This window comes from Macaca thibetana, chromosome 4 (assembly GCF_024542745.1).
Source record: "Macaca thibetana thibetana isolate TM-01 chromosome 4, ASM2454274v1, whole genome shotgun sequence".
NCBI lineage: Eukaryota > Metazoa > Chordata > Mammalia > Primates > Cercopithecidae > Macaca > Macaca thibetana.
In genome coordinates this window covers 35450386-35476163 of record NC_065581.1, presented here as the reverse complement: position 1 = coordinate 35476163, position 25778 = coordinate 35450386, and the positions used below count along the sequence as shown (strand labels likewise).

Below are 25778 nucleotides of genomic sequence, written 5' to 3'. Positions count from 1 at the left end.
TTGCTTTGTCATCCTCCTCTCCACCTTCCTGCCAGGATTCCAGTTCGCTGCTTTCAGTTTCAGTTTGGGATTTAAAAATGGTTCTTAATCTTTCTTTGGCTGAATTACCTGTGTAATACACATACAAATAAGCTTTGACTGTAGGATAAGTTGGAAATGTGAAAGGAGATTTGAGGATAGGAATGGATCTGCCTGAGTTGGGTAGCTTGACTTTCCCATTTACTAGTGTTCCTACTGCAGTGGTCTTGAAGTCGTGTCCTGATGGCAGAGCCAAAGGTTGAAATATGACACAGCCTGGGGATGAGAATTGGCAATTGTCCTAAGTGCACAAATAGTTTCTTCCCTCCAAAACACATTTTGCAGCCAAGTGAACAGAAAACAGTTCAGCAGGCTACTTACTGAAGACCTGCTGCAAAAAAATTCTCTTTTCAAAAAGGTAGACATACAGCTTTTCCAAAATGTTTTCAAAAGAGCAAATTGCAAACCAGGCTTATTTTTCTCCCATATTCTCCCTGATCCCTAAGTGTAATGCTAATTCCAGATGTACTTCTAAGCCTGTTTGTGGATGGTAGGGGCTGGATTTCCCCAAGTTTGGCCAGTCACAAACATCCTTCACTTTAGATCACTGTCAGCTAGATAGGAAACTGCTGAGAAGACTAAAGTCCAAGCTTTGTATTGGCTAGTCAAGCAAACAGGTGCAGTTTGGCCCCAGCGAAGCTCTCTTTATGTAACTATTATCAAGCACATGTATCATAGGCAGGCCATTGGTATTGTAATTTCAGTCATTACTGACTAATATGACAGGCCACCATTGCATGAGGCTTGACCTCAGGTACCTGCTCTAAATATAGCCTTCCTTTCTGGCAGTTGCAAGCACCTGGAGGAGCAGGCAGGCCCCCAGCAGAAAATTATTTGCTGCTATTAGCATTTCTGTTGATCAGTTGTGTACTGTCAGAGCTTGTTTCATGCTATGTTTATGTATAATTAAAAACAGCTCAGTGGATTCGTCAGTTTATGGTTGAATTATGTTTAGAAACATGCAGTTTGGATTGTTGTATAGTGTGGGAAGTGGAGATGATGTCATTGGTTTGAGTAAGACCAGAAGAGAGGCAGTTAATGTAATTACTAACAATTTCCTTGATCTCTGTAATGAACACAGCTTACTGAAACCCTTTAGTGGTCCTTGGTTTCTGGCACTGATAACCAAACTGACAGTCATGCGCTTCTGCTCAATTGCGAACTCTGGCTTATGTACTTGGTAGTTCCTTCTGTTGAAAGGGGATTTGTGAGTAATTAAAAAGAACACCAACATTTACAAAATGATACTTCCGAAAAAGAAACTACAAATGACTCTTTTTTTTTGTTGTTCTTTATGAGACGGAGTCTGGCACTGTTGCCTGGGCTGGAGTGCAATGGCGCTATCTCAGCTCACTGCAACCTCCACCTCCCGGGTTCAAGCGATTCTCCTGCCTCAGCCTCCCAAGTAGCTGGGATTACCCAGCTAATTTTTCAAGATCAGCCTCCCAAGTAGCCTGCCACCATGCCCAGCTAATTTTTTGTACTTTGTTTAGTAGAGACAGGGTTTCACTATGTTGGCCAGGCTGATCTTGAACTCCTGACCCCATGATCCACCCACCTTGGCCTCCCAAAGTGCTGGCATTACAGGTGTGAGCCACTGAGCCCAGCCTTTACAAATGGCTCTTAAACCTGTAAAAAGATACTCAGCCTCTCAAAATCTCACTGAGATATATATTTTTTTAACCTATTAGATGGGAGAAATCCAAAATGTTAGAGAAACAGCACTGATGAGCAAGTGGGGAAAATAGGCACACTCCTATATTCTTGGTGGGATCATTAGTGCATAACTTTTATTGAGGGAAGTTTGGATATATTTATTAAAACCACAAACTCTGTCACAGCAGTATCACTAGGAATTTATCTCACAGATACACTTGCATGTATACAAAACTATGTGTGCTTGAACATATTTATGAAAGAGTTAATGACTGGAAACAAACTCAAAAGTCGACTGGTTAAATGATGATCCATCTGTATAGTGGTTACAGTTGTAAAAAACAATGAGGATGCGCTTTATGTACTAACAGAGTTGTTTCCAAGATATAGCATTAAGAGAATAAAGCAAAGGGCATTGTATATTATGCTACCATTTGTATAAAAAAGAGGGAAAATAAGATTGTATATGATGTTTGCTTGAATGTAAGAAAGTTTTGGAAGGATATTTAAGAAAGTAATACGAACAGTTATGTCTGTGTGTGTGTGTGTGTTGGGGAAAAAAGAGAACATGGTTTTCTTTGTATGAAACTTCAAATTATGTGCACATATTACTTTATTTTAAAAAGTGGAGCTTCTGGCTGAGCTCAGTGACTCATGCCTGTAATCCTAGCGCTTTGGGAGGCTGAGATGGATGGATCGCTTGAGCTCGGGAGTTCGAGGCTAACCTGGGCAACATGGCAAAACCCTGCCTCTCTTTTTAAAAAAATATATTAAAAAATAATAATACAAAATAAAAAGTTGTGCTGCTTTGAATTCCATAGTTATAGAGATCTCTTTTAATTGATTTCTTTACCCATTCTTGTTTTCCTGTGGGTAACAAGGGAGATATCCTCATACTGTTGCTGATGGTACTAATGTTTGTTACTTTCTATGTGGGAAGAAAGTCATACACAAATTTGTTGGTCCTGGTGGTTTTCCTGTTGTTCCTCAGCCAGAATACAAGGCTTTAAAGACTTGTATGCCAGGAGCCTCAGGTTCTGTGACAAACCCTAAGAAACAGGCTTTTTCCTTTTGTTTAACAAGATAATATCGTCTGGACGGTACTGAAGTCTGTTGCCTTTTCTCTTTTTTCTGTAGGAACCTCCAAGCAGCAATTGGCGCCTATTATGACTTTGAGAGCCCAAACATCAGTGTGCCCTCCATGTCCTTTGTTGAAGATGTCACCATAGGAGAAGGGGAGTCAATACCTCCTGACACTCAGTTTGTAAAAACATGGCGGATCCAAAATTCTGGTAAGTACATAATGGGCAATCCTCCCTTGCCTAGTTTTCATTTTCTTAACAGTTAAATAAGAAGGAAATGTTTTAGCTTGTGTACGTGATTGTGTAACTGCGAGCTTTCTCTTACACATGATATGTAGCATTTTCTTGTACTGGTGTGATGACCAAACATTAGTGAAGTATCTCCTGCTCTAAAGTAGGAAGAAGAATTTATGTCTCATGCTTCTAAGCCACCTATAACTTAATGGGATCTAAACACAATCCAATATTGGTTTTGTTACTAGGAACTAGACTTGTATATGATGGAGTATTGTCTCCACCTGTTCAGTTTTACTTCATCACTTTATTTCTGCTCTAATTAATCTTCCAGTCATTTCCAGCAGGCTAGAGGAGGTATATCCTTGAATAGAACAAGGTAGTTGGAAAGAGCTGTGAGCATCTGCTCTTCTGAAAGCTCTTTTTTTTTTTTTTGCAACCAGAAGGATGATTGTCTCTGAAATTTCATTAGGTTATCTGAGACATTAATACCACTTTGAAAAATAGGATAGGAAATATGGGAATTTGCTCAAAATGGGAGACAGAAATTATTGGTTAAAAAAAAAAATACAGGTTGGGTGTGGTGACTCACACACAGAATCCAAGCACCCTTTTTTTTTTTTTTTTTTTTTTTTTTTTTGAGACAGCAGCTCGCTCTGTTGCCCAGGCTGGAGTGCAGTGTTGTGATCATGGCTCATTGTAGCCTTGACCTCCTGGGGTCAGGCAATCCTCCTGCCTCAGCCTCTCCCGAGTAGCTGGGACCACAGGCATGCACTACTGTGCCCAGCTAATTTTTTAATTGTAGAGATGGAGTCTTCCTGCGTTGCCCAGGCTGATCTCGAACTCTTGGGCTCAAGCTATCCTCTCACTTGGATAGCTGAGATTACATATGTGTACATTGCACATGGCCTCCCAGCACTTTTACAGGTCAAGGCAGGACAGGAGGATCACTTGAGCCTAGGAGTTTAAGACCAGCTTTGACAGTGTAGTGAGATCCTGTCTCTACAAACAAGAAAAAGAAAAAAGAAAAAAATACAAGAAAAACATTGTTTTGATGTGCTGCAGCCTCTTTTAAGACACACTAGAAATAAGCTAACCATAGGCTGGGCATAGTGGCTCATGCCTGTAATCCCAGCTTTGGGAGGCTGAGGTGGAAGGATCACCTGAGGTCAGGAGTTGGAGACCAGTTTGGCCAACATGATGAAACCCATTCTAAAAATACAAAAATCAGCCAGGTATGGTGTTGGGCACCTTTAATCCCAGCTACTTGGGAGGCTGAGGCAGGAGAATTGCTTGAACCCAGGAGATAGAGGTTGCAGTGAGCTGAAATCATGCCACTGCACTCCAGGCTGGGTGACAGAGTGAGACTCTGTCTCAAAAAACATTAAATAAATAAAAATAAATACATAAATAAGTTAACCATAGTTCTTTGAAAATAGTGTCTCTGTGTCTAAATCTTTCCTTCCCTTTCCCTTTTCCTTTCCCTTTCCTTTCTTTTCCTTTCCTTTCCTTCCTCTCTCTCTCCCCCTCCTTCCTTCCTTCCTTCCTTCCTTCTTTTCTTTTCTTTTCTTTTTCTTTTCTTTTCTTTTCCTTTTCTTTTCTTTTCCTTCCTTTCTCTCTCTCTCTCTCTCTCTCTCTCTCTCTCTCTCTCTCTCTCTTCTTTCTCTTCTTTCTCTTCTCTTTTCTTTTCTTCTTTTCTTTCTTTTCTTCAAGGTCTCACTCTGTCACCCAGGCTGGGAGTGCAGTGGCGCAATCTTGGCCTCCTGGGCTCGAGTGATCCTCTTGCCTTGGCCTCGTGAGTAGTTTCGATTGCAGATAGGAGCCACCGCACCATGCCTGGCTAATTTTTTAAAGTTTTTGTAGAAATAAGGTTTCATTATTTGCTCAGGCCGTTCTCAAACTCCTGGGCTCACACTATCCTCCCACCTTGGCCTCCTAAAATGCTGGGATTACAGGCATGAGCCACTGCACCTGGCCTTAAATTATTTTCTAATGACTTTTGGGAGCAGGCGTTGGGTTTAGTATTTCTCATCACATCTAATGACAATTTATGTTGACTGATGGAGGGTGTTTTAACTTTCTTATTATTAATGAGTACTTCAGAGAAATTCTGAGAGGTGGAAAACTAGGCAAAAGAGAGTATTTAGCTAAAAATATGTGGTTGTGGGGGTGCCCTGTCTAGCAAGTTAATTTGATGTGAGATGATTTAAAACTCTGGGGACTCAAATAAAGCTATAAAAGTGACCTTTTATTGATTTGGTTTACTTTTCAGTTCTTTACAATTCAGTTCTTTATGATGGAGAAAGACTGGCTAGACCAGCTTTTTATGTAAGAATGTACCAAATTGAATTGTTATTCTTAGTTTTTCTGGCATATTTAGAAGTAACTCTCCTTTGGAGGAAAGTTCAGTGTGTCATTGACCAAACACATAGTTTGGACTGACACAATGTTGTGGATGACTCAGGACACCTGTGGCTTTGTAAAATTTCATTTGCCCCTTTCCTTTTTAGTTGTAACAGTGGTGCACTGTTAGTTTGGGAGGTACATGGTAACAGAGGAAAATAGCCATATTTTCTATTTTTCTTGAAATTCTTACTTGTTCAAAGTCTACTATACTTTGCGTAATTTCTTTCTCACCTTGCTTAATTTTGCCTGCTTTTAAAAAATATCAAGACAATTTCTTCATTTTATTGTAACTTTTATTTGTCATGTTTTTATTCTGAATTTAAAACCTACTGTGTTACTGATCAAAAATGCTTTCAGAGGCTGGGTGCAGTGGCTCACACCTGTAATCCCAGCACTTTGGGAGGTCAAGGTGAGCAGATCACTTGAGGTCAAGAGTTCAAGACCAGCCTGGCCAACATGGCAAAACCCCACCTACTAAAAATTCAAAAAATTAGCTGGGCATGGTGTTGCACGCCTGTAGTCCCAGCTACTCAGGAGGCTGAAGCTTAAGAATCACTTGAACCCAGGAGGCAGAGGTTGTAGTGAGCCAAGATTGCACCGCTGCCCTCCAGCCTGGGCAACAGAGCCAGACTCCATCTCAAAAAAAAAAAAAAAAAGTTTTTTGGAGTCTATATATATATTTTTTTTTTTTAAATAAATGAGGTTTGTTTGGAAAGTGTGACTTATTCAAGTTTTATTTGTTTATTTTAAAGTGAAGCCAGTACCTTGTTTACTTATAGTGAAAACAGTGAAAATGGCCTGGCTTTCTGTGAGCTCGTCAGTGTTTTTAAATACTGAAAGTTGTTAGAGTACTGTTGAAATGTTTTAAATACCATCTTGTGGCAGAATGACCATTTTATATTTCAGAAAGCCTCTTGATATATCTGCTTACTTACTAGACTGTTACTTGGGCTAATGGGGAGCTTGGGGAGGTTGATATGCAGTAGTTAGAATGTCAAATCAGAACCCCCAAAGCCTACCTTTCGTGTTGACTTACAAAAATCTCTATTGGTGGGCCTGACTGCTTTTCCCCTCTGCATTTGCTTTGTAACCCCAGTTTAAAACAGCCTCTGAATCTCTTTCCTTGTGTGAAAGGGCATTCTTGTGCCTGAACAGATCTTGAAAGGTGAGGTAGCAGTTGCTAGAGATTTTATCTTTCAAGGTGCTTTGAATAAATAGGTTTTCTCTTCTTCTGGAAGTTGTCCACCCAGCTGTAGAGTAGTTTTATATCTATAAATTGGATGTTTTCCATTTGGTTAAGCAGAATCCGGCCACCCATAACTGAGTATCAGGCATATTATTTGAGAGAGGAAGAACATGCATGTGCACAGGTTCTTTGGTGTCATCCTAATCTGGCCTGAGTTCTTTCTGTAAATAGAGTAGTAACATAGAAGTAGGGCAGGCCCTGGCAATTTTTCCTCTGGCTGTCTTACTCTCATTCATAACCTCCCTAAGAAGTAAGCACTCACTGAAAGAGCTACATAAATAATAATTTTCATGCACTTCTGTCTTGTCATGTTTTAGGCGTGCTGGGCATTCAAATATACCACAGATGAGACTGATAGGAACTTCATACAGTTGTCCCAATAGCTTTCCCCAAAGAAGGCAAACGTCACACGCTGTTTAAAATTAAATTCCTGGCCAGGCGTGGTGGCTCAACCCTGTAATCCCACTACTTTGGGAGGCTGAGGCGGGTGGATCACCTGAGGTCAGGAGTTCAAAACCAGCCTGTCCAACATGGTGAAACCCCATCTCTACTAAAACTACAGAAAAATTAGCCAGGCATGGTGGCAGGTGCCTATAATCCCGCCTATTCGGGAGTCTGAGGCAGGAGACTTGCATGAACCTGGGAGGCGGAGGTTGCAGTGAGCTGAGACCACGCCGCTGCACTCCTGCCTTGGTGGCAGAGTGAGACTCCGTCTCATAAATAAATAATAAATAAATAAATAGAAATAAATAAACTCCTAATATTTTTTAAGTCCTTTATTAGATTTGCAAAAACAGAACTGAGACATTTAATAACATAGATGCAGAATTCTAGGATTCAGATTTCTGTCACTGTGGAAGCGTTGGAAGCTTAGTAAACCTGAGCAGGAAACTTGGGAGTTAAAATGAAAATTTGAAACTGTCCCTCTAAAAATATGAGTAGACAGAATTCTCTTTACCAGCACCTAGAGCTTCTCAGTGCTCTGTTGTACAATTGTAGTGAATATTAAGCCGAGCATGTTACAATAACCCTAGTGTTTCTCTGACTTTGGTGAAATTTTTGTGATTGTCATATGAGAGGGTATCTTGGGCATATAGATCCAGAGTTGTCATTATTTTTTGAACTTCATAGAAGTGAATTAAAGGGATGGGAAAAGAACTTGAGAAAGAACAATTATTTCCTCCATTTTTCTTTTAGTGCATTAAAATAGTTAGCTTTCTGCCTTTCTCTTCAGTATGATTCTAGAGAAGATAATTTTGCTTCTTTCATTCAACACATTTTATTATGTTCCAGTCACTTTATTAGGTACAAGGGAGAAATGGTCACAAGATTGATGAAGGTTTCTGCTTTCATGGAGCTTAATATGAAATGCAGTGTCCACACTTATAAGGGTTAAAAAGGAGATCATCATTAAGGTTTGTCTTCTGCATTGCTATTTGGATATTCCTTACTGTCTCCAGACTATTTCTATAATTGTATATACTTACTAAGTCCCAGGATTTCTGGGACTGTTGGACTTTTGATTTTTGTGATGCTTGCTATCATCTCAAAATTGTAACATGACAGGTTTTTTGTTTTGTTTTGTTTTTACTTTATTTTAAAAAATAAAGTGATATTTCATATCTGGAGAATTACAACCTTAATTATATACTTGATTGTGATACTTAACTAGGAATGTCATAAAACATGGATTAGTTTTTCTTTTCTTCTAGATAGAAATCTATCCCCCATTAATCCAGTTTGCAACTGAGACTTAATTTGGAGCCCAGTTCTATTATACTTCTCGAATTCAGATTTCAGGTATGCTTAGTGTAGTCCAGACAACTCACTGTATTTCCCTTCCTTCTATATCAAACATCAATATCTTTGACCTTTTCAGAGTTACTTGACCTAACAGTTGTGACTATAAGAACTATATGTATCATTGATAATGCTCAGAAGGCAGATGATTGGTTTTTCACTTCATAGCCAATGAACACTTCAGAGTTGTTGGTGGATAACTCTTCCAGTTTTTTTCCCAGAGGCTCTTTAAATACTCCACTGAGAACTGATAGGTATCTGGAGTATCAAGAAGGGCAGGACCCTAGCCAAATGCCAGTGTTTAATGTTACCGACTTAATGTTTTACCAACTAACTCAGTTTCTCTGGAATATAGCAGCACTCCTTTTGCACAGCTAAGATGACCCAATCATCTCAGCTGCTTGTGGTTGTGCCTAGGAGAGCTAAGTCTTTTTCACACCCAGTCTTGGTTTACCTTATTTTCTTATAAGTTCAAAAAACAGACATATTTTTGGGTTTTCATAAAAACAGACATTATCTTGCTGCAGGTATATGTGTATGTGTATGTGTGTGTATGTGTGTATCTTAAAGAATAACTGTGGATTTAGCCCCATGATAGTAGTATAGTTTTTCTCTTGGATTTTGGTCTTTAAAGAGACTGACATTTTGTAAGGTGCTTCATGTCAGCTACTATCTGTTTGTTGTAAGACAAATAGGCTTTTGCCAGACCTCAGAAATGAAGAAGATAAATTGCATGTATTGTCAGTGTGTCATCCACAACCTTTCCACCAGCAGTGGTTGCCCTTTATAGGGTTAACTTAGGACATTTTGTTGGCAAATTTTTTAAAAAGAAGGTATGCTGAAACATAGTGGCCACTGCTTTAGCTGCTACCCCTTAAGACCCAAGGAGCACAGAGGGTGCCATTCATAATGGAGCTGAGATTTCAGGAATGGAACTCTGGTTTCCTTTCTCTGTCTGGTTTCTTTCCAGTAGTGAGCCATCAGGTATGTCAGAACTGGGCACTTAGAGAGCAAGGAACTGAGGCATCTTAGAGTACTGATAGGAGATAATGACAAGCACCCTCTGTTCTGAGAGTCCTGCCATGTTCAACTTTTCACAGTGGTGTATTTTTATAATGAATGTATATATTCCAAAAAAAGATATATAGAGGTTTCTGTCTACAGTTAGAAAGGAGTTTATCAATTGCTGCATATTGGAGAGACTTCACAGGAAAGATCACATCTAGTCACTGTGTGGCTGCCTATACTGCTTGACTAGTGGGAACTAGTCAACACATAGATTTCTCATGAATTAGTTACATGAAAATAGGTACACAAGAGTGGGTACTGGCCGGGCGCCATGGCTCATGCCTGTAATTCCAGCGCTTTGGGAGGCCGAGGCGGGCAGATCACCTGAGGTCAGGAGTTCATGATCAGCCTGGCCGACATGGTGAATCCCCATCTGTACTAAAAATACAAAGATTAGGCCAGGTGCGGTGGCTAACACCTGTAATCCCAGCACTTTGGGAGGCCGAGGCGGGCGGATCATGAGGTCAGCAGTTCGAGACCAGCCTGGCCAACATGGTAAAACCCCATCTCTTGTAAAAATACAATAATTAGCCAGGCGTGGTGGTGTGTGCCTGTAATGCCAGCTACTCAGGAGGCTGAAGCAGGAGAATCGCGTGAACCTGGGAGGCGGAGGTTGCAGTGAGCCAGAGATCACGCCATTGTACTTCAGCCTGGGCGACTCTTTATGAGAGTTACAGGTTAAATCGTGTTTGATTTAACCTGTAACTCTGTAAAAATATATCTCCCTTTGACACGTCTGATTGACCCTCCTTCCCATCCTTTCCGCAAGTACCTCCAGCTGGTGCCATTGTTCTTGCAACCACAGTTCGTTGATGTTATCAGGGGAGATCACCCCATTATTTATATTTTCATCACCACCTGAGGTCTAAACTTTTACTGCCTTTTATATTCATGTGATCTCTTGAGCTCTTGAGAATTTTATAGTTATGGACCCCAGAAGAAGAGTCATACTTCAGGCAAAAAGCAATTTTAAGTTGAGAATAATACCATTAAAATTACTCCTTGTGTGCTTCATCCTCTTGTTTCTGTGGAAAAACTGGCAACAATCAGATATACTGTGAAAATGGACATATGTTACCTTTTAGTAGACAGAGCTGTCCCCTAAACGTGGGCCTGTGTTTCATCTCCATCGCTCTTCATGGACATTATTCTTAGGTTCTACAGATTCAGTGTGATGTGTGGCCTTCCCTGGAGTCACCTGAAACACTCATTGTCTTGAGGAACTGCCTTGCTTTTGCCTTATGTGCTTCTTCATAGGGTTAGATTATTGGTCAGAGGTTGTTGGTTCTGATAATTCCTTTTGATCAGTTGTGTGAGACAATATATGGCTCAGGTGTATGTGGTTAGGTTTACGTATGTATGTGAGAAAAAGAAAGAGGCCTCTTCTACAGTTTCATAATAAACTGCACCCGGCATAGGACCATTGATTGCCTAACATTTTTTTCTTTTGCTTGAACTCAGGGGCAGAGGCCTGGCCTCCAGGGGTTTGTCTTAAATATGTCGGGGGAGACCAATTTGGACATGTGAACATGGTGATGGTGAGATCGCTAGAGCCCCAAGAGATTGCAGATGTCAGCGTCCAGATGTGCAGCCCCAGCAGAGCAGGAATGTATCAGGGACAGTGGCGGATGTGCACTGCTACAGGACTCTACTATGGAGGTGAGTATGTCCTTGTGCAGCCCAGGGTGAAAGAACTAAGGTAACATCTTACAACATCGCCAGTGTTGCTCACGGAGCCTGTCAAATTGCATAACAGGGCATGGCCTCTTTTTAACAGTCACCCCATGCAGGTAAATGATTTGCATTTTATGACTAATTGATTTAGTCTAGTGCTCTTTCTTTTATCCTAGGAATATAATTTAGTGACCTGTACGAGGTATTATATTTTGCATTCTAAATAAATATTTAGTAGTGCTATTGTTTTTATTATATAAGCTGGTAGATGCTATAAGAGTACTAAAGGCAGTCCTTGTTCTCAAAATCTCTAGACACAAGTCATATAAAACAGATAATGCACAAAATGTGCATACTTCTTCCAACCTACTTGTCAAACTGCTAACATATCTCACTCCCTTCTCTTTATTGCCAGACTTTTTGAGCAGTGACCTGTACTCACTGTCTCTTCTTTCACATTTTCCATACACTCTTCATCCCAATTTATCCTTTATCCTCTCCCCACTCCAATGAAAGTTAATCAGTGACTACCCTGTTTCCAAATCCAATAGCCTGTTTACAGTCTTCATACCAGCTGACCTTTTAATGATCATTGGCACCATACTACACATGTTTTTTGAATGAAATATGTACTTTCTTAGACTCATAGGACATCTCTCCTGTTTCTCTTCCTCTTCTCTGTTCTTTCTCTGTCTCTGTCTATTCTCAACTTTACCCTGGGATTCCTAGATTCTCAGTTGAGCCCCATTCATGGTTGGTGACCTCATCCACCCATGTGGCTTCAGCTGTCACCAGTATACCATACACGGCGATGCTCAAATTAATATCTATAGCTGTGGCCTCTTTTCAGAACCCCACACCCGTGTTTTAACTTGTTGTGGGCAGAACTTTTAACATCTCCCAGACAGAATTTATATTTGCTGGACATGGTGGCACATGCCTGTAATCCCAGCACTTTGGGAGGCTGAAGTGGCAGAATTGCATGAACCCAGGGGTTCGAGATCAGCCTGGGCAAAACAGAGAGACCTTGTCTCTACAAAAAATAAAAATAAATTAGCCAGGCATGGTGATGTGAACCTGTCATCCCAGCTCCTTGGGAGGCTGAGGTGGGAGAATTGCTTGAGCCTAGGAGGTCAAGGTTGCAGTGAACCATGATCATGCCACTGCACTCCAGTCTGGATTACAGAGTGAGTCCCTATCTCAAAACAAAACAAAACAAAACAAAAAAACCAACCTTATATCCTTCTCATTGGCATGATAATCGGGTCAGAAACCTGGGAGCCATCATTTGTTCTGTCATTCCTAATCACAAACTGATTCCTATTGATTGCACTATATCCTATGTCCTGGAGATCAAAAACAGATAAATAGTACTTGCCTTCAGGGAGCTCTTAACTGGACTCATGGCCTGTAGGCCAGTGGGACCTTTGGAGTTATTTCTAGAAGTCCTAGAATTAATGATCTCATATATGTTTTTGCAGCCAGTGGCAACTTTAGAAATGTTAATAATTAGAAAGAGTCTCATAGTGCTTATGTGATATCATTCTTTGCCTAAAGCTTTTGTACCTACTGTAATGAAGCTAAACTTCTTGGCACAGGATATAAAGCTCACGATCTGGCCTGGCCTCATTTTCACTCCCATCTTCAGTTATCCCCTAACTCCCCAACAGTCAGTCCCCAAAGATGCCATATGCTTTCACTTCTCCATGCCCTTGGCTCATTTCTCTCATTGCCTGAAATAATCCTTCTATTTCATCAAATTGCTGCTCATCCTCAAGGCCCTGCCCGAGTCACCTTTCCTCCTTGCTTCCTCCCCCTTGCCTACTCTCTCCACTACCCTAAGAAAATTCATCCCTCCCCCTTCATTAATATCATGCACATGCTTGTTACTATATTTAACACATTGTATATTAGGTATTTGTTTTGCTTATCCGATTTTTATCCCATGAAATTGTGAACAATTTGTTGAATAATTGAATAATCACATACCAAAATGCAGAGAGATTATTTGTCCCTTCCCTGTAGGACTCCATTTTCAGGCAGTGTCTGATAAGAATCTCCTCACCTGGGGTTGGAAGTTGTTTCTCCCACAGCTGAGCTCCTTTATATTAGCTCCTCACTTCTCACTCCTTTGTTTCTTCTCTTGGCACTTTACCTCTTTCTACCCATTTAGTTTGATAAATGTCTCATGTCACCTTTAAAACTGAAGGTGACACATGTCTGATTTATCTTTGTAACTCTCAGAAATGTTGAGCTTAATGCAGAATGGAGAGTGGCTACTTAGTAAATTTTTTAAATACATGCCACCATTTTTAAGGGGAGAAGAAGACAATATACATGACTTAAAAATAAAAAAAAAAAATCCCTTTGATGAAAAAATACTACTTATCAGTGTTCCCTAGTGGTTAAGAACACTAGTCTTGTTTTATGTGTGTGTGTTTTTAGTGTTAAATTTAAAATAATTATCACTGTGTGGGACATTACATTTTATACTATAGCAACTCTCTCAAATTCAGAAGTAGTTGGAATATAAATATGAGGGGACTTTAAAAAGATCTTGGAAAAATGGAATTAAAAGATAAAAGTAAAGGCTGGGTGCAGTGGCTCAAGCCTGTAATACCAGCACTTTGGGAGGCTGAGGCAGGCAGATCACTTGAGGTCAGGAGTTCAAGACCAGCCTGGCCAACCTAGTGAAATCCCGTCTCTACTGAAAATATAAAATTTAGCTGGGCAGGTGGCTCACACCTGTAATCCCGCTACTCGGGAGGCTGAGTCAGGAGAATCGTTTGAACCTGGGAGGCAGAGGTTGCCGTGAGCTGAGATTGCGCCACCGCACACCAGCCTGGATGACAGAGTGAAGGCTTCATATCAAAAAAAAAAAAAAGATAAAAATAAGATATATAAACTTTATTTCTCAGCATAAGCTTCATCAAGTTCAAGACACTTTTGTAAGTCATGATAACAGCCATTTAGTCCATCCCCAAAGAACTGAGGGTCCTAGGAATTTAACCATGTAAATGCAGGTTTTTTTACATTATTATTACAAGAAAACTGGGTGTCCATTAAAGATTTTTTAAGACTAGGAAACAAAAAGAAGGTAGAAGGAACCAAATCAGGACTGTAAGGTGGATGCCTAATGATTTCCCATGGAAACTGTTAGAAAATTGCCTTTGGTTGATGAGAGGAATGAGCAGGAGCTCATAGTGGAGTAGATCTTTTTCTGCTAAAGCTTTGGCTGACTTTCTTAAAACTAACACACACACACATACTTTTTTTTTTTTTTAAGATGGAGCCTTGCTCTTGTCGCCGGGCTGGAGTGCAGTGACACGATCTCAGCTCACTGCAACCTCTGCCTCCCGGGTTCAAGCGATTCTCCTGCCTCAGCCTTCTGAGTAGCTGGGGTTACAGGCACTCACCACCACACCCGAGTACTTTTTTGGTATTTTCAGTAGAGGCAGGGTTTCACCATGTTGGCCAGGCTGTTCTTGAACTCCTGACCTCAGGTGATCTGCCCACCTTGGCCTCCCAGAGTGCTGGGATTACAGACGTGAGCCACTGCACCTGGCCTCTCTTTCTTTCTTCCTTTTTTTTTTTTCATTGGTCATCCAGGCTGGAGTGCAGTAGAACGATCATAGCTCACTGGACTCGAAGTCCTGGACTCGAGCGATCCTCTTGCCTCAGCCTCCCAAACAGCTGGGATTACAGGCATGTGCCATCATACTTTTTTTTTTTTGGTAGAGACGGGACCTCTCTATGTTGCCCAGGTTGGTCTCAATTCCTGGACTCAAGTGGTCCTCCTGCCTCAGCCTCCTAAAGTGCTGGGATTACAGGCGTGAGCCACTGTGCCCCGCTCTCAAAACACTTATTAGTGTTCTTCGGCCCTCTAGAAAGTTGACAAGCAAAATACCCTGAGGAGCCAAAAAAAATTGTTGCCATGACCTTTGCTCTTGACTGGTCCACTTTTGCTTTCACTGGCCCACTTCCACCTCTTGGTAGCCATTGCTTTGATTGTGCTTTGTCTTTAAGGTCACAGTGGTAAAGCCGTGTTTCATCTCCTGTTGTAGTTATTTGAGAAATACTTCAGGATTTTGATCCCACTTGCTTAAGGTTTCCATTGAAAGCTCTGCTGTTGTCTGCAGCTAATCTGGGTTCAACAGTTTTGGCACCCATTGATTGGAAAGTTTGCTCACCTTTAATTTTTTAGTCAGAACTGTGTAAGCTGAATCAGTTGAGATGTCTGTGGTGTTGGCTGTTGTTTCTGCTATTAATCATTGGCTCTTGTTCAGTTAGAGCACAGACAAGATTAATTTTTTCCTCCAAAATTAATGTGAATGGTCCGCTGCTATGGGCATCTCCAGCGTCATGTTGTCCCTTCTTAAAACAGGTTATCCATTCATAAACTGCTGATTTCTTTGGGGCATTGTCCCTGTAAACTGTGTGTGTGTGTGTGTATGTTTTTGAGACGGAGTCTCGCTCTGTCGCCCAGGCTGGAGTGCAGTGGAGCAATCTTGGCTCACTGCAAGCTCCACCTCCCGGGTTCACACCATTCTCCTGCCTCAGCCTCCCGAGTAGCTGGAACTACAGGCGCCCGCCACCATGCCTGGCTAATTTTTTGTATTTTTAGTAGAGACGGAGTTTCACCATGTTAGCCAGGGTAGCCTCGATCTCCTGACCTTGTGATCCGCCTGCCTCAGCCTCCCAAAGTGCTGGGATTACAGGCGTGAGCAACCGCGCCTGGCCCCCGTAAACTTTTTGGAAAGCATCAGTGATCTTCCATAGTGGATTCAAACTTCACTATGAATTGGATGTTTGCCCTTGCTTCAATTTTAGCAAAATTCATATTGCTCTGATAGTGTTTTTTTTTTTTTGAACTGATGTCTTCTCCTTAGTGCCTCAAACTAGATGCTGTTCAGATTTGTTATAATAAGCTAGTATGAGTTTATTTGGATGCAAAAAAAGATTGAAATCCATACATAGTTTTTTCATAATACTCATTTTCCATGAATTTTTTTCATTTTCTTTTTTTTAAATTTAATTTTGTGCTTACCCACCATGAACTTTTTGAAGATGATTGGGGCAAAAACATTAAATTTTTAACTTAAAACTCCTAATTTTAACTTAAAAACCCTTTTTTGGTCTTATAGTCTGTAAGTTGTTTCTCAGGACTTTGTGGAATCTAATGCCTTCAAGGGATTTTAATAATTCATTTGATTTTGTAGTTTTCAAGCATTTTTGTTAAGCTATGGAACCTTTTCCTTGACAGAAGTATATATGAATGCCTTCTTGTAAAATGGGAAAGGCTAAAAATGAAATGTTTCATTGAATTGGAGGCCTCCGTGGGCCTATGTTTCCCAGTCCTTGTGTGTCTGGGGTGACTGCTGGAGCTCTGTGCGGTGTAGTTTGCCAACCTTTATCTGCTCCAGTGAACAGTTTAGTTCCATTTTATAAAGCACTGTATTTCATTGAATTCAAATTATTATTGGTTATAAAACATACCCTAGTATCAGTAACAGAAAGGGAATAGATTATGTATAAAACATTAGCCATAAGCACATGGAAAAAAATAAACTGCCGTTATAACCATGATTGGCTCACTTGGCTTACTAGCTTGTTGAGCGTAATATAGTGGTTAAGAGTATGGACTGTGGACTTTGGGAGGCCGAGACGGGCGGATCACGAGGTCAGGAGATCGAGACCATCCTGGCTAACACGGTGAAACCCCGTCTCTACTAAAAATACAAAAAAAAAAACTAGCCGGGCGAGGTGGCGGCGCCTGTAGTCCCAGCTACTCGGGAGGCTGAGGCAGGAGAATGACGTGAACCCGGGAGGCGGAGCTTGCAGTGAGCTGAGATCCGGCCACTGCACTCCAGCCCGGGCGGCAGAGCGAGACTCCGTCTCAAAAAAAAAAAAAAAAAAAAAAAAAAAAAAAAGTATGGACTGTGGGACTCTGTTGCCTAGGCACAAACTTGGACAAATTTTCTGTTTTAACAGCAAAACATTGCTTTTTGGAGGTTTCTGTTTTTGGTGGGGTGGTTGTTTCTATAATTCTTTTTTTTTTTTTTTTTTTTTTTTTGAGATGGAGTCTTGCTCTGTCACCCAGGCTGGAGTGCAGTAGCGTGATCTCGGCTCACTGCAGCCTCCGCCTCCCGGGTTCAAGCGATTCTCTTGCCTCAGGCTCCCGAGTAGCTGGGATTACAGGCACCTGCCACCATACCCAGCTGATTTTTGTATTTTTAGTAGAGGTGGGGTTTCACCATGTTGAATAGGCTGGTTTTGAACTCTTGACCTCGTGATCCACCTGCCTCAGCCTCCCAGAGTGCTGGGATTACAGGCGTGAGCCACCGCACCCAGCTGCTTCTATAATCTTTAGTCTTCTTTAGAAAGAATCCACTCCCTTTATTTATTCATTCATTCATTCATTGATTTATTTGAGACAGAGTCTCCCTCTGTTGCCAGGCTGGAGTGCAGTGGCGTGATCTCAGCTCACTGCAACCTCTGCCTCCTGGGTTCAAGCGATTCTCCTGCCTGAACCTCCCGAGTAGCTGGGACTACAGGTGCATGGCACCACACCTGGCTAATTTTTGTATTTTTAGTAGAGAAAGGGTTGCATGATGTTGGCCAGGGTGGTCTCAATCTCTTGACCTCGTGATCTGCCCACCTCAGCCTCCCAAAGTGCTGAGATTACAGACATGAGCCACTGCGCCTGACCCACTCCCTTTATTTTTGTAATAACTCTTAGATTGTTTCAGTTCACGTTTCCTCTTAGAAAGAATTTTTGCTGTATTCAGTCATTTACAGGTCTCCTGTAAAAGATCTCCTCCACCCTGTTTCAGCTTCGTTGTGCTCTTTCAGAGTTTCTCAGTGGGCGTGCTTTCGGCATGTGATGTGGACACTTCTTTATTGTGTGGGGCATATTACAAGATCTCTGGCCGCCTCCCACTAAAGATCTGTGGCTTCACCTGTTTATCTTGATAATAAACACTGTCCCCCACCACACAAATTTCTAGCTTGCTAGGTCCAAGACTAATAAATATCTGATTTTTGGCAGATTTATTTTCAAACCCTAGCATTTTATCTTTTTTTTCCTCGACTTTGATACCCCTTCCCACTCCACCCCATCGAAGGATTAGCTTCTTAGCTTTTATCTAAGTAGCAAATACTAACAAATAGTAGAAAGTTCTAACAAAGTCTAGTACTTACTATTTGTCAGGTATTATTTTGGGCTTTTTGCATATGTTACCTTGTGAAATATTAGCTGCATTTTATGGATGAGAAAACTAAAGACCAGAGAGGCTTAAGGTCTAGTAAATGTTGTAAATTAGTTATGAATTATAGTTATAAATTAACAAAAGTGATTTTATTATCTTTGTCATTAATTTGGCTGTCACTACTATTGGGGTTCAGAAGGAAACTGGTTCTAGGATGTTAATACTTGTTAGAGTTTAGTGAGGGTGGAGTATATGGTCCCGAAGTCCTCTCTCTACTTCCAGAGTGAGTGGGCATTGAGGTGAAGTTGAGATTGACAAGGCTATTCTTAGGTAGTTGGGTGTCTCTTTTCCCCAGAGAGTTCCTGCCTGCTAGAAGATACTCAGTTCTATAGGACGTTGGACTCTGGGCAAAGGGTGAGCAGCTTGAGTGATTGTCCCTGTTTTAGCCTGGATGCCAATAGTAATATGCTTCATCTCCTACTAACAGAGTGCCGCCTTCCAGATTTCCAAAGGAGAGATTTACCCTGTACCATGATGGTTTCCTCTAACTCTCAGAGTCCTAGTTGTGAAATAAGCTAAGTCAAGTGTAGTCTGGTTATCTCGTACTTAAGGGGGATTCCACTACTTGAAGTAGTTCTTGTTAAATACCTCACACGGGTCCCTAGGGACATTTCACATGTCGAGTAAATAACCTATGCATTATTCATTTGGTTTCTCAGAGTTTAGAAATGAAGCTCCCCTTATGAAGGTCCTAAACCACAGTATGTCCCACATGTTAGGAAACTTATTGGGTGCACTATGTAAGCTACACTGTTTATTTCCCAAACCGTTGTAAGTTCTTCCTTTACTTTCTCCATTTTGTAGCATGTCCTCCCTAATCAGGGACTTTCTTTCCTTATTTCTTGCTTATGTTTTACTTAACATCATGTTATAAAAGGAGCTGTGGTTTCATACAAACTTCTTCGTACTAGAATCCATAATGTCTTCTACTCATATGCTATTCTGCCTGACATTTCTCCCAGTTATCTTGCCCTTTTGCTTATTAACCCCACATTTAGAACATTGTTCTTTTATGTTGAACTCAGAAAGGCTTCATCTTCTAGAAGATCCTGCATAAGATGCTCACTGTTTCAATTCTGATCTCTAGAATTCTCTAATACCAGAAATATGAGTAGCCCTTGAAAATAAGATTTCATTTTTGAGTTTTTTTCTTTTTTGAGAGAGTGTCTTGCTTTGTCACCCAGGCTGGAATGCAGTGGTGTGATCATGGCTCACTACAGCCTCGACCTCCTGGGCTCAAGCAGTCCTCCCATCTCAGCCTCCCAAGTAACTGGGACCACAGGCATGGGTTTTTGTTTGTGTTTTTGTTTTGTAGAGACAGGGTTTTGCCAAGTGGCCCGGCTGGTCTTGAACTCCTGGGCTCAAGCAATCCTCCCACTTCAGCCTCCCAAAGTGCTGGAATTACAGGTATGAGCCACAGCAACCTGCCAAATTTCATTTTTGATAAGTGAAATGCTCACCTAAGCTGTGACTTATATGGAAAATGTTTTAGAAGGAATGTTTCAAAATGTAAATGAGATCTGAAATTCTAAAATGTTATGTTACAAGATGATAGGCTATTTCAGCTTTGAAGAAGGAAACCTGCCATTGGTTGCACTGCCACCAGGTGGTGGTGATTGGTTGGTTGGTGGTCATTTCCAGATAGTTCTGTGTGAGTCAAAGGCAGTATGAAGGCCCAGTATGGTGGCTCACACCTGTAATCCCAGCACTTTGGGAGGCCGAGGCAGGTGGATTGCCTGAGCCCAGGAGCCCAAGACCAGCCTGGGCAACGTGGTGAAACTCCATCTCTACCAAAAATACAAAAAATTAGCCGGGCATGGTAACACACACCTGTAATCCCAGCTACTTGAGAGGCTGAGGTGGGAGGACTGCTTGAGCCTGGGAGGTGGAGGTTGCAGCGAGCCAAGATCGTTCCACTGCACTCCAACCTGGGCAACAGAGTGAGACCAGTTTCAACAACAACAATGTGGAATGGCTGTACTGTTCAGATTAACCTCTAAAGTGCACATATGTGGGTCTTGAACCTTCTATGGGCCGTCAAAAATTTAAAAATCAGATGAAATAGTGATCCTTTGTAAAGTATAGTAATTAACAAGATATTGCATGTCCAGGCAGTAAAGCATCAAATGTTTACACTGCCTTGTCACTCGGCTGTGAGTAGTGTTAATGTGTGCTGTTAGTGCTAATGATGTTTGCTTTATAATTAATTTTCTTACTCCTCAACACACCATACACATGTATAGAAAAGGATTTGGTAGAGGGCAAAAATATAATTTGAAGGCTGCATCTTTTTTACTCACAGTAGCCAGCGCCCTTCTGTTAAACAGAAGCTTCTTTAGTCTGAAATGTTGGATTCCAGAAATTCTGAATTTAAGGGAGTAGTGATATTTCCTTAAAGATTTTTAAAAATCAAGTACAATTCTATATTAAAATACTAGCATACTTACTGTTAAAAGGAAAATAAATAGTTGTAAAGCCATTGACCATTTTAAAGATTACATATTTCAGCATAATTTGTATCTTAATATAATCCTTAACTTTTTTGTATATATGCATTAGTAAGGACTATAGCTTAGGCCAGGTCTAGTTAAAGTGTTTTACTTATTTAGGGAATATAGCCCTGTCAGAGTAAAACATTTGCAAATAGAACTTACTGCACTTCCCCAGTTCTGAAGTGACAGTAATTTTAATATGCATCCTTGGTTTAATGATTACTTTCCTTGTAGGGGAGAGAGGTAGAGCCACTGCCATATTAAATGAACATATTAATTAGATGATCCATCTTGATTTCAGAGATATTAAAAATGAATAAAAAAGTAATATTTAAAACTTAGATATGTGTGTTTTCTCTTTACAAAAAAAAAATATGTTGACATATGTGCTGAAACCATTTCAGGTAAGAAATTCTTAAGATTTCACTGAATTGTTATGTGATGGGAGTTTTTAGTAAGTGACATTGTGTACACTTGCCCCTAGATCAGACCGGACTATGTTTCTTATAAATGAGGAAGTAAGCATAATTGACTTTTATTCAAATTATCGGTATATGCTATAAAACTGTGTGGTTATTTTTTAACATAATGGTGATTGGTATCTTAATGTATAGGGCGGGCTTTTAAACTTTTATCCAATAGCTTTGTTTTTGATGCAGTTTATATTCCTTAATTACTGTTCAGAATGTAGTCATAACTTCATTCTTAGAAACCTCTCATTAGCCTGGGGATCTTTGAAGAGGATAATCTCTCATTGAAAAGCAGATTGCATTCTGTTCCTGTAATGATGGTTTGACATCAGCCTTATAATGATGTAATGGGTTTTACCTTGAAGTGACAAGGATATTTTTTGGTTAGAAATTCATTAGTTTGTTCTGTGATTTTTATTTTGAAAAAATATTTCTTTAGCTTTTTATTTTTCTCCTTTTATTGTTAAAGAGCTTATACTTTCCTTTATTTACAAAGGAAATGTCAGTATTGGACATTCAGCCCCAAGAAGGAATGTTGTGAGCCTACTGGCCTCTGGATTTTTTAAATTTTGTTTTGTTTTTATTTTATTTTATTTTATTTTGTTTTACTTTACTTTATTTTTTAATTTATTTTGAGATAGAGTGTCTCACTCTATCACCCAGACTGGACAGTGTCAGGATCATAGCTCACTGTAGCCTTGAACTCCTGGGCCCAAACAATCTCCCACCTCAGTCTCACAAGTAGCTGGGACTACCTACCTGGCTAATATTTTCTTTTTTCTTTTCTTTTTTTTTTTGAGACGGAGTCTCGCTCTGTTGCCCGGGCTGGAGTGCAGTGGCCGGATCTCAGCTCACTGCAAGCTCCGCCTCCCGGGTTTATGCCATTCTCCTGCCTCAGCCTCCCGATAGCTGGAACTACAGGCGCCCGCCACCTCGCCCGGCTAGTTTTTTGTATTTTTAGTAGAGACGGGGTTTCACCGGGTTAGCCAGGATGGTCTCGATCTCCTGACCTCTTGATCCACCCGTCTCGGCCTCCCAAAGTGCTGGGATTACAGGCTTGAGCCACCGCGCCCGGCCCCTGGCTAATATTTTCAAAACCTTTTTTGTGGAGCGGGGGTCTCACTGCATTGCCAGGGTTGATCTATAATTCCTGGCCTTAAGCAATTCTTCCTGTTTGCCTCCCGAAGTGCTGGGAATACAGATGTGAACCACTCTGTCCAGTCTGGATTTCGCTTTGTAGTAACTAATATCCTGCCAGCTTCCTCTTAAGATTTCCAGGCCCAGCGTGGTGACTAACACCTGTAATCCCAGCACTTTGGGAGGCCAAGACGGGTGGATTACCAGAGGTCAGGAGTTCAAGACCACTAGCCTGTCCAACATGGTGAAACCCCATCTCTACAAAAATACAAAAATTAGCTGAGCATAAAGGCGGGTACTTGTAATCCCAGCTACTCGGGAGGCTGAGGCAGGAGAATCACTTGAACCCAGGAGGCCAGGAGGCGGAGGTTGCAGTAAGGTGAGGTTGCGCCATTGCATTGTAGCCTGGGCAACAGAGCGAGACTCTCTGTCTCAAGAAAAAAAAAAAAAAAAAAAAGATTTCTAAGAGTTTCGTTTCTTTTCTTTCTTTCTTTCTTTCTTTCTTTCTTTCTTTCTTTCTTTCTTTCTTTCTTTCTTTCTTTCTTTCTTTCTTTCTTTCTTTCTTTCTTTCTTTCTCTCTTTCTTTCTTTCTCTCTCTCTCTTTCTCTCTTTCTCTTTCTCTTTTTTTTTTTTTTGAGACAGGGTCTCACTCTGGTTGCCCAGGCTGGAGGAGTGCAGTGGCACGATCTTGGCTCACTGTAGCCTTGACCTCCCAGGCTCAGGTGATTCTCCCACCTCAACCTTTCAAGTAGCTGAGATTACAGGTGCGTGCCGTTACACCCAACTAATTTGTATTTTGAGTAGAGACAGGGTTTTGCTATGTTGCCCAGGGTGGTCTCAAACTCCTAGACTCATGCAATCCACCTGCTTCGGCCTCCCAGAGTGCTGGGATTACAGACGTGAGCCACCGTGCCGGCCAGATTTCTAAGAGTTTTGCTTGTAGTTTGTTTTGACATGATCTTGAAAGCAATGTAATTCTAAAGTGGTTTGGTTTTGGTTCAGTAGATTTCACAGTCATTTTTACTTTTTATTTTCATAATTTCTCTTATATGTTTAGAAATCAGAAGTTATTATGAAAGTAAATTTTATTTCTGACCTGAGCCTTATTTGAGGACTTAAAAAATGTTTAATACATTTTATTTAGCTGAATATAGCCAAAATATTTTTTCAACATGTGATGTAGCTACATCCCAAGTACTCAATAGCCACATGTGGCCAGTGGCCTGCTTTTTTGGACAGTGCAGCTCTGTGGATGCTGGCTGATATGTTGTACCATTTTTTTCTGTAAGAAATTGTATAGAATTGGTGTTATTCTTCTAAAGAATTTCCAGCAAAACCATTTGAACCTGGAGGTGTTTAGGTTTTCAGTTACTAGTTCAATTTATTTTCATAGTTATAGGTCTATTCGGGTAATCTATTTCATCTTGAGTGACGTTGGGAAATTTCAAGGAAGTTGAATTTATGTTCATAGAGTTGTTTGTAGTATCATCTTATTATACTTTTAACATCTGTGTTTGATGATAATCCCTTTTTTCATTCTTGATATTTTGTGTCTCTTCTCTTTTTCTGTCTTTTGATAGATTTCCCAATTTTCTTGGTCTTTGCAAAGAATCAGCTTCTGGTTTCATTGGTTTTTCTCTATTCTGTGTTCAATTTTATGGATTTCTGCTTTTTATTAATTCCTTCCTTCTTGATTTATTTCGTCATTTCTTAAGGTAGAAACTGAGATTATTGCTTTGAGACCTTTCTTCATTTATAAATGTTTAGTACTATAAATTTTCCTCTAAGTGTTGCTTTTAGTTGAATCCCACAACTTCTGAAATGTATTTTTTAAAAATATTTAGACACTGCAGTGAATGCAGAAATGTGTTTTTATTTTCATTCAGCTGAAAATATCTTCTAATTTCTCTTGAGACTTCCTGTTTGACCTATAGATTATGCAGAAGTGTGTTGTTTAGTTTTCAAATGTTTAGAAATTTTTATCTTGTTTAATGTTAGTTTCTCTTTTAAAATATATTTTTAATTTTTATTTTTACTTTGTAAAGATGGAGTCTTGCTAGCTTGTCCAGGGTGGTCTCATTCCTGGGTTTAAGCGATCCTTTTGCCTCTGCCTCCCAAAGTGTTAGGATTACAGGCATGTGCTCCCAGCTTTGTTAATAGTTTCTAGTTTAATTCCATTGTGGTCAGAGAATATCCTTTGTATGATTTCTTTCCCTCCCTCCCTCCCTCCCTCCCCGCCTCGTCTCTGCCTCCCCTCCCCTCCCTTCCCCTCTCCTATTCTCTTCTTTTTTCTTTTTCCTTTCCTTTCCATTCTTTTCCCTTTCCTTTCCCTTTCCCTTTCTGACAGGGTCTCACTCTGCCCAGCTTCCCAAGTAGCTGGGACTACAGGTGCACACCACCATGCCTGTCTTGTTTTTTACTTTTTATTTTTTGTAGAGACAGGGTCTTATTTTGTTGTCCCGGTTGGTCTCAAACTACTGGCTTCAAGGAGTCCTCCCACCTTGGCCTCCCAAAGTGCTGGGATTACAGACTTGAGCTACCACACTGGCTGATTTGATTTTTTGTTTCATTTATTAAGGTGTTTGTGGCTCAGGAGATGTTCTCTCTCTTGGTGAATATTCCATGTGTACTTCAAAAGCATGTGTATTTTGCTTTGTTGAGATGAGTTTTCTATACATGTCAGTTCAATCCAGTTAGTTGATTTTGTTGTTCAATTCCTTTATATCTGTTGATTTTTGTTGTTGTTTACTAGTTCTATCTGTTACTGAGAAGGGAGTGTTAAAAGGTCCAACTACAATTGTGAGTTTGTGTTGTTACTTTTTTTCTCCTTTCAGTTATCAGTTTTTAATTTATGTATTTTGAAGCTCTGTTGTTAGGTATATAACATATTAGGATTATCTTTTAGGTGAATTACCCATTTATTAATGTGTAATATCCCTTTTCTTCCCTGATAATTTTCTTTGCTCTGAAGACTTTTGATAATAGTATAGCCACTTTAACTTTCTTTTGACTAGTGTTTACAAGGTCTTTATCTTTTAACTTTCAACCTACATGTATCATTTTATTTGGAGTTTCTTATAGATAGCACGTAGTTGGATCTATTTTTTCCTCCATTCTAACAATCTGTGTTTTCTAATTGGTGTGTTTAGACCATTCACATTTAATAT

The 25778-nt window shown here is 40.3% G+C and overlaps 2 protein-coding genes across 4 annotated transcripts in view; both read left to right on the top strand.

Moving 5' to 3' along the window:
• Positions 1-25778, top strand: part of RPS10 (ribosomal protein S10) — a 624010-nt gene that overhangs the window by 383437 nt on the left and 214795 nt on the right. The gene's annotated exons all lie outside the window — the stretch shown is intronic.
• Positions 1-25778, top strand: part of ILRUN (inflammation and lipid regulator with UBA-like and NBR1-like domains) — a 114515-nt gene that overhangs the window by 41367 nt on the left and 47370 nt on the right. The window contains exons 2-3 of one of the 2 annotated variants that reach the window (XM_050787811.1): positions 2872-3026; positions 11032-11229. In XM_050787811.1, the coding sequence (XP_050643768.1) occupies positions 2872-3026; positions 11032-11229 (353 nt within the window). The remainder of the gene's footprint in view (positions 1-2871; positions 3027-11031; positions 11230-25778) is intronic. The other variant, XM_050787812.1, reaches the window with a different exon arrangement.